Source organism: Trichoderma aggressivum (assembly GCF_033847375.1).
Source record: "Trichoderma aggressivum f. europaeum strain CBS 100526 chromosome Unknown scaffold_009, whole genome shotgun sequence".
NCBI classification, from domain to species: Eukaryota; Fungi; Ascomycota; class Sordariomycetes; order Hypocreales; family Hypocreaceae; genus Trichoderma; species Trichoderma aggressivum.
This window is the reverse complement of record NW_026946375.1, coordinates 867,509-878,906: the sequence shown is the minus strand read 5'-3', so window position 1 is coordinate 878,906 and position 11,398 is coordinate 867,509. Positions and strand designations below refer to the sequence as shown.

Genomic DNA, 11,398 nt, shown 5'->3' with positions numbered 1-11,398 from the left:
TGTTGGGGGTGCATTGCTGTATTCATAGCATTATTACTAGTTAAACTCGGACGCATTTTTCTTTTCTTTTTCCTTTACAACCGACTTGTCCTACCCATATATGGCGATGGAATCTCAGCTCATGGTGGTGATTTTGAATCATCTCAGCGTTGATGAATGACTTGGAGGCCCTTCTTCAACATGACGTGTACTCTATACATGTTTCCACTGCCGTTAGTCGAGGCCACAGAAGTATCCAATACTAGACTACATAGATCGGCGGATCGGAGCCTAGTGCGGCCGGGCTCAGCTGCTAAGATAAGTGCAACAGGAAAAAAAAAAACTTTTGAAGCTTGACTGCGATAAGAGAATCTTGCGACAACTTCCACCTCTGAGTGACATTGGGATTCCACAAAGCCGTCCATCACTTCACCCGAATCAATTCCCCGATGGTGCCGCCGTCCAAGAAACGAAAGCTTCCGTCCGTCGCCGCACCGGCTGCGAAGCGCTCCAAGAATTCGGCCAAGGGCGCTGCTGCGAAAACAAACCCCAAAGTTGCCGGCAAGGCCAAGGCAAAGCCTGCGCGGCGCCTGGTCGAGGCTACTTCTCTGGCCTGGCAATCGGTGGGAGAGGAATTCGGCGGGCTCGAGGTGATTGAGGGAGTTGATGTGGTAAGAAATGGTGGGACTGTGCAGTTTTTAGTGGCGGAGCAGCAGCAGCAGCAGCAGCAGAACGCCGACTCTTCCGATTCAACACCACGACAGGGGGCGGCAGAGATCCAAGATGCCGTCGGTGAACCTGCTCAAGGGCCTGGCGACGGCGCTGTGGAAGGCGAGGATGTCGATCCCGGCCAAGCTGGCGATTCTCAAGGTGGCGTGGAGGGCAAGGGGAGCCAAAAGAAGGCTGCAAGAAAGGACAGGGCCGGGGAGCAGAAGAAGGAAGCAGGCGGGAAGCTGGCGGCGGCCGCGAAAGAGCTACAAAAGCCCGCTTCACACAAGCAGCAGCAAGGCAACAAGCAGCAGCAAGGCAGCAAGCAGCAGGGCAACTCCTTCGACGCCCTCATGGCCGTGGACGACGCCGCCGAAGAAGAAGCAGACATGGGTGCCTGGGTGGAGCTGAACCTGTCGACGCGCACCGTGTCTGCGATTGCGAGGCTGGGATTCGCGAAGCCGACGCTGATCCAGCAGAAGACGATTCCCGAGATCCTGGCGGGCGACGACGTGATTGGAAAGGCGCAGACGGGATCGGGAAAGACGCTGGCGTTTGGCATCCCGATTGTGGAGAAGTGGCTGGAGCTGTACGTGGACAAGACGAATGTCAAGCGGGAGGGCCCGACGGCGGTTGTTCTCAGCCCGACGAGAGAGTTGGCGAAGCAGATCTCGGACCACATCAAGGCGCTGTGCGATGGGTTGCCGACTGCGCCGTACGTCTGCACGGTTACGGGTGGTTTGAGCATTCAGAAGCAGCAGAGACAGCTGGAGAAGGCTGACATTGTCATTGCGACACCGGGTCGTCTTTGGGAGGTCCTGGACGGCGACATGAGTCTGCAGGAATCCTTTACCAAGATCAAATTCCTGGTTGTCGACGAGGCGGATAGACTATTCAAGGCGGGACAGTTCAAGGAGGCGGAAGATATCATTGGTGCGTTGGATCGACGAGACCCGGAGGCCGATGACGAGGATGACGATGAACTTCCTCCCCGACAGACGCTTGTTTTCTCGGCTACTTTTGATAAGAATCTGCAGTCTAAATTGGCGGGCAGAGGCAAGGGCTCCAAGACGGGGAGCGATGAGGAAAAGATGGAGTATCTGATGAAGAGTCTCAAGTTCCGGGGCGAGCCCAAGTTTATCGATGTCAACCCGGTGTCGCAGATGGCTGATGGCCTGAAGGAGGGCTTGATTGAATGCGGTGCCATGGAAAAGGTAAGACGCTTTTCACGCTTCTTTGAGCCACTGTTGCTAATATTTCATAAACCAGGATCTCTACTTGTACACCGTTCTTGTCCTCAACCCCGGCCGTCGCACTCTCGTCTTTACAAACTCCATCTCCGCCGTTCGCCGTCTCACGCCTCTCCTCCAGAACCTCGGCCTCTCAGCGCTCCCCTTGCACTCTCAAATGATTCAAAAAGCGCGTCTGCGATCCATTGAGCGCTTCGCCGCTGCCAGCAACTCCATCCTCGTCGCGACAGATGTGGCCGCTCGAGGTCTCGATATCAAAGAAGTCGACCAAGTTTTGCACTACCACGTGCCTCGCCAGGCGGACACTTATATCCATCGATCGGGTCGAACTGCTCGTGGCGATCGTTCTGGTATCAGTGTTATCCTGTGTTCCCCAGAGGAAGTCTTGCCGACTCGTCGTCTGGCGAGCAAAGTCCATTCCGAACGAGAGGGCGGCGGCGGCGGCGTCAAGCGTGAGCATTTCATCGAGACGCTCGCCATTGACAGGAAAATCGCCGCTCGCCTCAAGTCTCGCGTTGATCTTGCCAAGCGCATTGCCGATGCCGTGTTGGCAAAGGAAAAGGGCCATAGCGAAGACGCGTGGTTGCGGAATGCCGCCGAGGAACTTGGTGTGGATTACGATTCGGAAGAGTTCGATGGTACGGCGCCCGGGAACTGGGGTGGCAGGGGAGGAGGGCGGAAGAAGAAGGAGAAGGAGGCTCGGCAGCTGAGTAAAGCGGAGATGGGAGCGTTGAGGGCGCAGTTGCGTGAGGAGCTGAGCAGGAGGGTGAATCTTGGGGTGAGCGAGAAGTACATCACGGGAGGGAGAGTTGATGTTGGTGCGTTGTTGAGGGAGAGGGAGAAGGGGTCTGTCGGGGGGCTGTTTTTGGGGGGAGATGGGCTTATGGGGCTGAATATATAGATTTGTTTTTTATATCAAGGCATAACTGCTCATGATGCATCATTGTTAGATCTAGCGAGAGAGGATCAACTTCTGTTAGTGAATGCCGACTCTTGCTTTCTTTGATACTGCCTGCTCTGAGATACTGGGTGAAATGATCCTACCAACCTTCCTTTGGTATACACACAATACAACTGAATGCTACAAAAACGCCTCATCGAATATTCCTTTCTTTTTCTTCATCATTGCCTCACGCCGACACTTTCTTTCGCCGGATCTGAATCTCTGCTTTCAGATGCGGAATGATGGTGCCGCCTATCCATTGCTTCTCAGGCATCTTGCCAACTAGCTTAATGTCGTAGTTGAGGAGGAGATGGATCATGATGAGCTTCAATTCATGCGCGACGAAGAATCGCCCGGGGCTACTCCATACGTTAGCACGCCGCCGACAATTCCATCTTCAAAAAAACACTCACCAAGCGTGTCTGCCATGGCCAAATGCCAAGTGCTGGGGACTCGTAGTCACCATTCCAAGACCCCGTATTCTCGTGCCCTCTTCAGGCTCGCTCTTCTTCTCTTCGTCTGATTTTGCGTCCCAAGCTTCTCTGACCTGGGAATAGCGGAGAGGATTGTACGAGTGGGGGTCTTTGTAGAGGTCCTGATCGTGGTGCGTCCCTTCGAGGTTGACGGTGACGAAACTGCCCTTTGGAAGAGTCCAGCCTAGCTCTGGGTTGTACAGGCCGTTGTCGGCGACGACCTTGCGTTCAATCATTGTGACGGCGAAGTTGCTGACTCGCTGGGACTCGCGGATGGAAGAGTCGAGACGGACGAGGTTCGAGATGGCAGCCTTTGTCCAGGGGCCGGATTCGGGTTTGTTGGCGTTGATTTCCGCTCGGAGGATGTCTAGGATGCCGGTTTCGGGATCCGAGGTGAGCAGATCTTGCATCCATAGCTGGCCTGTCAACACTGTGGTGTGGATTGCGGCAAATTCAATGGGAAGAAGTCGTTTAGAAATAACAATGGGGTCTAGCTCGAATGTCTTTCCGTCTGCGAGTGCCTGTCGGATTAACCAGGTGATGAAGTCTTCGGGAGGCGTAAAGTCCTTGTACTCGGGATCGCCCGCGGCGTTCTTCAGCATGGCATTGAGACGCTTCTCAATGATGGGCTGGGCCGGAGCGTTGGCCGAGCGCCAGTGGAGATAGTTGAACATGCCAAAGATGCGGCCAAAGATGGGATGGAGGACCTTTGGGATGACTTGGAGCAGGAAGCCGTTGCGGACAACGTCGTTTGTAAAGCTGACCATTCCATCGATGAACTGCTTGTTGCGGCAGACTTCGGGCCCGATGAGCAATCTGTTGGTGACGTGCGGTACGATGTCAAGCCAGAGGTTCCACAGCTTGAACGACTTCCAGTTTTCTGCGTCGTTTCCTAGAGTTGTGTCTATTGCGTGTTGAATCTCGTCGTCGACGTTGGGGATAACGGTGGATAGATGCCGGGCTATATACTTGTGCATTACGCGATTAGGAAATGGGTCATAGGCCAAGCGGCGGCCGAGAAAGTTGTATTCGGAATACAGGACGGCATTGTGGGCATCATAGGTCGAGAGGATGTGGTCGGGCTGATCCATCATCCAGCCAATCTGGTTGCGAGGGATGACGACCTCTGAAGGGCGAGATAACGGAGATCGCACGACGAAGGGTAGGCCTTTTTTGCCAAACTGTGAACGCTCTGGTTAACCACTTTGAGTAGTACTTTGTTTGCAAAGATGCTGCTGCTCACTTTGACGTAGCCATCGCTGACCCAACGGTGATAGTTTGTGAGGTAACGGAAGCTGTCAAGTAAAGCGTTGAGCATTCCATGGCCCTTACCCATGACAGGAATCTGGCTTGGATACTGCGGGTGACTCGCGAAGTCGACAACGAAGGACAAGATCAGAAAAAGAGCGCCAAAGCTCCAAAGCTGGCTCGAGGTCACAGACCCCAGCAACTCGGGAATCGCCATGCTGAGTGTGAGCGTCGAGACTGAGACGGTTGCTATTTGCTTTCGTGCTACTCTCGCGGGTGAGTCATCCCTCACATATGACCACCCGTCGTTTCAGAGCGATCTGGTCAGATCAGAAAGAAGTTATGTTTTGAAACAAGAGATCAGATGAACAGACGCACGGAAAGAATTATGAGAGGGGGGAATGAAATCATCTTGAGCGGAAGACATTGCGTCGCAGTAGGCGGAGGCGATGCTTATGCGAAACCGAGCTATAAAAATAGCCACCAGGAACGAGAATTACATCACCACGGCAGCGGGGAGATTGCTGATAGCTCACCGGAGCTACTCCAGCCGATGATGTCGGGCTAATGGCGTCCAACCGGTTGCTCTTAGCGTTGTCTTACCGGGTGGTGTTGCATCTTTGTTGGAGGCTTAGGAATGACGAGTCGAAACTCGTCTGACGGTGACTTTACGGTTCCCGTGTTCCCGATGCTGACGGAGAATTCGAAAGTTGTAATTCCGATGAGACAAGATTCATCGTTTGGCGCTGCGTCTCATGGTTGACCAATTTTGCCTCGAAAGAGGGTTGCGACAGCTCCTTTTCTTTGGAGCTATTAGATGTGTTGCGGCTGTCTGCCCGGGGGGTCTGAAACCCCGAATCCACTTAGCGTCGGAAGGATTCATATCGAACATGTCCTCGTTTTATGGACGCTGCCATTGGCTACGGGAACAAAGGGCGACGTGAATGTTGCAGAGTTTGGAGGTTTCCCATTGGTGGCTCCGAAATGGTTGCTGCTGCACTTGATAAGCACTGAGGGGTGCAGGATCGGAACAACGGGACAAAGAAGCAAACCGAAACGGGAATTGGCATGTGGGAGCGAGATTGTGCCTGAGTCTTGATCTGTTGGATGGTTGGTCATGATACTGCAATGTACAGGGACTTAGTTGTGTTTCCACACTTGACTAGAGTTCTTTTTCTTCAATGCTGTGGTTGCAGCCGACGGATATAAGCTCGATTGAACTCCAGCCATTGCCATGATAATTTTGGAGCATCCGATCGTATGCATCACATCTCACCGAAGAATGTCGTACGGAAAGCGCTGAAGTCAAGGATGTATTGGTTTCCTGCGACTCGTTTTCACCCGTAACATCGTCATCTCCAGAAGCCAAGACTTCAAATGACTTTTGTGTAGATGCTCCTTTTCTCATCAAATCTCGTGGTCCATGGTATTCTTTCTGCACTGGGCCATCATGCTCAGTGACGGTAACGGTGTCTCTGAGTCCGCCGACATGGGAGGGATTCGGCCGCATTTGAGCCATAGGTGAAGCCGGATTCGAACCACAGCTCTCTAACCCCTGAGACTCTGGCTCTTCGCGAACATGCTTTTTCATTTCTTTCACAACATTGTTGATTCTCATGTCGTGTGCGAACATGTTGCCACTGCAATATTTACCAAAGAGCGACTCGATGGACATGGCTATCGGCAATACGTTAGCTTTTAAGAAGCATGCATATATGAGCTCGTTTGAATGACCTACCATTATTCTGCCAAGTCTCGAGATGGAATGTGCAAGGCCAAATATCCCTTGGCTTGAATGCACTCATCAGATCGCAAAGTTCGGCATAGGACGAATGCCGTGAATATGGAAATCGGATAACGTTTGGGAGAGTTGTTTCGCTCTGCTGTTCGACCTGGCTACGAGTGGGGATTGCCATCAACTGACTTTTGATGATAGAAAGCATGGCTCTTTGTAGGTCGGTCGAATGAGCGTCTTCAGTAGATGAAAGACTCATTTTGAGCTGTAAATCGCGTCCACTGGTAAGGGCGTTTGTCAGAGCACGAGCACATTCACCTCGCGCTTCTTCTGTCGTATTCTTCAACGCATCTATTCTGCAAATAATTAGTTCAAATATCCATTCAGGGCATATCTTGTGCGTACATTCTGAAGAGGATTTCGAGATCGTTCTGGTTGAGGACCCCAAGCTCCGGCTCGCGCTCCAAGTCTTCGCCACCCCCTCCTATTCCAGCTTCTTGAATAACGCCGCCATCAGGAAATGATGCGACAACGGGCTGGATTCGGACCACTGAAGATCCTTTCGCAATCGGACACATGTTGCCGCTCTCGCAGCTATGAAGGCGGACATTGTGGTCCGAGGTAAGGCAGCCGGACTGGGGCGTATTTCCACACATGAAGCCGGTCAAGGCAGCAGCGGTTGGAGTTGGTTGAGCATCCGAGCTAGGCCGTGTCTCTGATGATGACGTGTTTAAGGAATTGTAAATACGGAGTTTGTAGTCGTCGACGTGAATCTTTATTAGCTGTTAGCGGATGACAACGTGATTCTGATGAACTGACTTACGGGAGAGTTGAGAACTTTGGACAGCGCAATCCAAACGTCTTCGTAGCCATAAGTCCAGGCTTGAATGTAAAAGACTGTATCTTTTGGATATCTGGTGACCTTGTGTAGTAACTGTGCGATTCCCTCGGCTTTCGTCTGAAACTGAATGTCGTTCACGAAGGACGTGTCGAGATATATGGTGTCTATAGTCTTGATGCCGCAAGTATACTCGATGAGAACTGGGCTTCTCGTGATGGAATTGACGAACCACGGCTCGCATCTCAGATCCCCAGTATACAGTATCGCTTTACCACGACCCTCAATCACTGAATCGTTGTTAGCAAAGGACGGTGCCATCGAAGACGAATTCACCACTTACAGAACATGACAGAGCCAGGGCAGTGGTTCGCATCAAACAGCGTCACTTGAATGCAGTTTCCAGGCTGGAGTTCGATTGTGGTTGGAGATTCCAGTGGAAGCGGCTTCTGCTCGAGAATCAGCTGCGAGTGTTCACATCCTTGTATCGGTAGCAGCCTTACGCACAATAACCTTACTTAGATGCCTGTAAGTCTGCTGCCGTGCCTCCAGAATGCCCCTGGCGTAGTTTATGCGACAGGGGTATCGCTCCAGCCGCAGTAAGATCTCCCGGGTTGCTGCAGAGCAGTAGACACTAGCAAGTTAGTGAGTAGCCAGCCCCAGCATGATGTTTTCCATGCAGGCTTACAAGGGAGATCGGAGAGTCTCGAGCCCGGAGAGGTGATCGCTGTGGACATGGCTGAGGAAGCACGCCAACGGTGGTGATGCATCAACGTGGTGTCTGAAGAAGTCGACTGTCAACCAATTAGCACAGAGCATCTTTGGCACCGGAATGAAGGAGCCGAACTTCTTATGTCTGGAAACTCGGAGACGAGGCCATTGAAGGTCGACATGGCAATCACATGGGAATCAACAGAGCGTTGGAGCTGGTAATGGCAAAGTGATTTGCATCGTCTGTGAATTTTAGTGGAAGTTGATGTTGCGACTGGACCCTTGGGTGGATGTACTGTAGGTGCTCGCTAAAGGCCGCTGCAAACTGGGCAAACTTTAGGCACCAGCGTCATTCCGCACTGTAGAGTTAGTGCGCATTCGTACAAACACTCAGCCCTGTGCACCTGAGATGGCCGCTAAATGGTTCCCAGGCTTAGGGCAGAGAGTACAGTGTCAGTTAAGTATCAACACCACAACCCGCTTCCCTTTTCTCTACTCCATCCAATCTTCCAACGTCTCTGGCAATCTCTTACAACTTATATCACGACTACCTATTAACAACGACATCTTGACACCAGTCCTTCGTCTATGAAGCTACACATCAACCTCGGTACATCTACGGCGTATCCATTGCCATATTCACGCCATCCAACACGCCCTTTGGAAAGGACACACTGCTAGTCACGTCTAGGTTTACATATTTGGAACAGTGCTGGTAATGCAATTGTATTGAGACTTGCTATGAATGGTAAATTAACCTGAAATCAAAGTGCTGACACCAATGCAATACAGACAAACTACCTGCCTGTGGGAAAAAAAACTCCGATGCGCCAAACATCTTCACTTAGTCGAAATGGATCCGCCAGAGCTCCCGATCACTTCCAGAATTAAAGTCACTCCGCGTGTGCATCATCAGGACATTGTCGCTTACTACAATGTCTCCCTTGTCCCAAACGTGATAGTAGGCCACCCTTCTATCGTGCAAGACCGAATCGATGGCCTCGCAGATTGCCGCACTGTCGGCAGCTTTTAGCCCGTCAATGGTGACGTTTGTGGGCTCGAACTGGGTCTTAGACTGAGGCCACGGCTCGTGATACCTGAGACACGGCTTTCCTGTCGTTGGGTGGGACACAATCATTGGAAGACCTTTGAGAACTGTTGCGCCAAACGAGGCTGTTGAAACCGTCCAAGTCATCTCCGACAGGGCCCCGAGCCTCAGCCAGTCTGGGAGATACTTGAGGAAAAGCGTAGACGATGCAAAGAGGGTGAATCCTGTATCACGGGGGCTCGAAGTAGCTCCAACAAAGATTTGAAACCTGAAGGGGGAAAACAGAATTAGTACGGCCACCACCTTCCACGCCTAGAGGCAGACAAGCTACTCACCGAGGTGGCGTTGAAATCAGAGTCTCCTCGCCATTCTCATCCACTTGCATCACGGTTTTGAACAAACCGTCATAGTGCCAGGGCATCCACTCGCGGGAGAGCACGTTATTCAGGCCCCGGCTATTCGTTCCATGATCCTTGACTTCCAAGATGAGGCCAAACTTCCATGCCGTTGGTTTGCCAAACTCTTCTGATTTCTTGGCGAACTGGTCCTTGTTGGGCTTCTTAATGAAACCTCGAAGGATTACGGGAGAGTTGATCTCTGATAATGAGCGAACCTTTTTGGCGTCCACGTCGTCCATTGTCATGCTGTATGGACCCCTTGCGGGCTTGACGAGAAATCCAGACGGGTACAGCGGCTCAAAGACAACGCCGCCCTTCTCGGCGCCCCACGAAAATAGATGTGATTTCTCGCGGTAGTAGCTGGGCCTGCCGTTTTCGTAGACGAGCTCATACGAATCATCATTCTCGAAATCAGACCGCATGCCGGTAGTCGTGGTGCCGTCTATTCTATATGCGACTGCGCAATGCCAAGGTGTGGTGTACGTGGAGTCTGTGGGCAATAAGCCGATGGACAGTTTGGTTGCCCCGGTGGATGGATGTATTGACAGTCGAACCGAGTCTTTGTACTTTTGTCGAACTGCGCTCGCGAATGCCTAAACCCTCAAAGTCAGCGGTGATGGACACGGAGATGGTCTTCAGGAGAGAGGCTTAGAACTTACATCGCCACGGGCCATCATCTGCTTGGCAATGTATTCGATGCCTCGCTTATACTTGGTCTTGCTGCGCTCATCTCCGATGGGATACACCGTCTCAAGATCCGTCTCCAAGAACTTGATATATCCTCTATACGTCAAGCAGACATCTTCGCTCTGGCTGACGGTCTTCCACTCCCAGTCGGGTCGGCTGAAGGTATTGAGCAGTGCTCGTCGGAAGTTTGATGCGTTTGCAACATATGTCATTTCGTCAAGCTGCTCGGGCAACTGAATCGTTACAAGATCTCGAAGACGCGAGAAGGAAATGTGTTTGTACCCCTTGGCTGAGGCCAGAGCTCTCAGTGTTTCGCCATAGTTCCACACATCTTTGTCTGGGACGCCAAGCAGATCTGAGTGCTTTGGTTTAGCATCTTTCTTGATAAAAGAGAGAGAGAGAGAGAGCTTTTGATGTAGCGTACCATTGTATACCAAGCCATCTGAGATGATGGTGAGGTTTGCCCCTGGAGGGTAGATGTCTTGGATGGCTAGACAAAGGCCATTGAGATGTGCTAGAGCTAGCTCCTCTGCTCGGTCAGGCAGCTTGCCCAACACTTTGGACTTTGAGTTTGGTGACTTGAAGGGAAAGGCGGGCAGGCACATGGGTACGACATCGCCGGCCTTGACATGAGTGTAAATGAGGGCAAGAAACTTCAGGGCTCCCTCATCAGCTTTGGCAGCGGTATCTGCGGACCGTTTCAGACGATACCGGTCTATGATGTGAAGAATCTTGGACGCTGTGTGAAGAGCGGCTGCATCCACGCCAGTGGTGAGAGAAACTGAAGGGACAGTAACAGGAAGAGGAGGGGTGGAAGAGGTCGACTTGAACTTGGCCTGGGTCTCAGGGACCTCGACGGCTAACGATTCAAGTTCCACAGCAGAAGGCATGGTGGCTTCACTTGGAGGTTGAGAAAACAATAGATGTGGCGAGCCAATTCTTGACAATTCTAAAAACTCGTCTGGAGAATCTGGATCCTTTTATCAGATGAAAGCTCTTCATTTGGATATACTTGGCAGATACTCTTGAGCTTCGCGGCCCACCAACTGCCAGTGATAGCCGTCGATGCTATGCCACCTTCTCTATACGGTTTGGATCCCCGAGGGGGCGTGCGACATCCTGCCATGCAGTTCACCTAGAACTTGGACACCTCTGTGGTTTCATCCAAGAGCGTTGACATGCATCAAGCTTTTTCATTAGATGGCAAATGTGGAATCTTGGTGGAGTCGTTGGTAGCCTCGTATCTCAACCCCTGTTGACGTGGGTTGTCTGCCGCCGAGGCTTGAGTATCACGGCGATTGCTATGTGATTATAGGCAACAGAATCCCATGACTATTCTCAAACTTTCGGATTACATTCCATCACTACTATTCTGTCTTT

At 51.8% G+C, this 11,398-nt stretch overlaps 4 protein-coding genes across 4 annotated transcripts; 1 reads left to right on the top strand and 3 right to left on the bottom strand.

Annotated features, from left to right (window-relative positions):
- Positions 1-428: 428 nt before the first annotated feature.
- Positions 429-2,838, top strand: Triagg1_3389 (uncharacterized protein; the record flags this gene model as incomplete). The annotated part of the gene is made up of 2 exons (XM_062897676.1): positions 429-1,901; positions 1,957-2,838. 2 exons carry the CDS (start codon positions 429-431, stop codon positions 2,836-2,838), a joined length of 2,355 nt encoding a protein of 784 aa, XP_062757913.1.
- Positions 2,839-3,067: 229 nt separating this feature from the next.
- Positions 3,068-4,818, bottom strand: Triagg1_3388 (uncharacterized protein; the record flags this gene model as incomplete). Its single annotated transcript, XM_062897674.1, has 3 exons — positions 3,068-3,239; positions 3,294-4,534; positions 4,597-4,818. The coding sequence occupies 3 exons, from the start codon at positions 4,816-4,818 to the stop codon at positions 3,068-3,070; spliced, it is 1,635 nt and encodes a 544-aa protein (XP_062757912.1).
- A 945-nt stretch (positions 4,819-5,763) lies between these two features.
- Positions 5,764-7,993, bottom strand: Triagg1_3387 (uncharacterized protein; the record flags this gene model as incomplete). The annotated part of the gene is made up of 7 exons (XM_062897673.1): positions 5,764-6,278; positions 6,340-6,692; positions 6,742-7,109; positions 7,160-7,464; positions 7,518-7,638; positions 7,682-7,808; positions 7,863-7,993. 7 exons carry the CDS (start codon positions 7,991-7,993, stop codon positions 5,764-5,766), a joined length of 1,920 nt encoding a protein of 639 aa, XP_062757911.1.
- A 736-nt stretch (positions 7,994-8,729) lies between these two features.
- On the bottom strand, positions 8,730-10,908 carry Triagg1_3386 (uncharacterized protein; the record flags this gene model as incomplete). The annotated part of the gene is made up of 3 exons (XM_062897672.1): positions 8,730-9,201; positions 9,269-9,924; positions 9,991-10,908. 3 exons carry the CDS (start codon positions 10,906-10,908, stop codon positions 8,730-8,732), a joined length of 2,046 nt encoding a protein of 681 aa, XP_062757910.1.
- Positions 10,909-11,398: the final 490 nt, after the last annotated feature.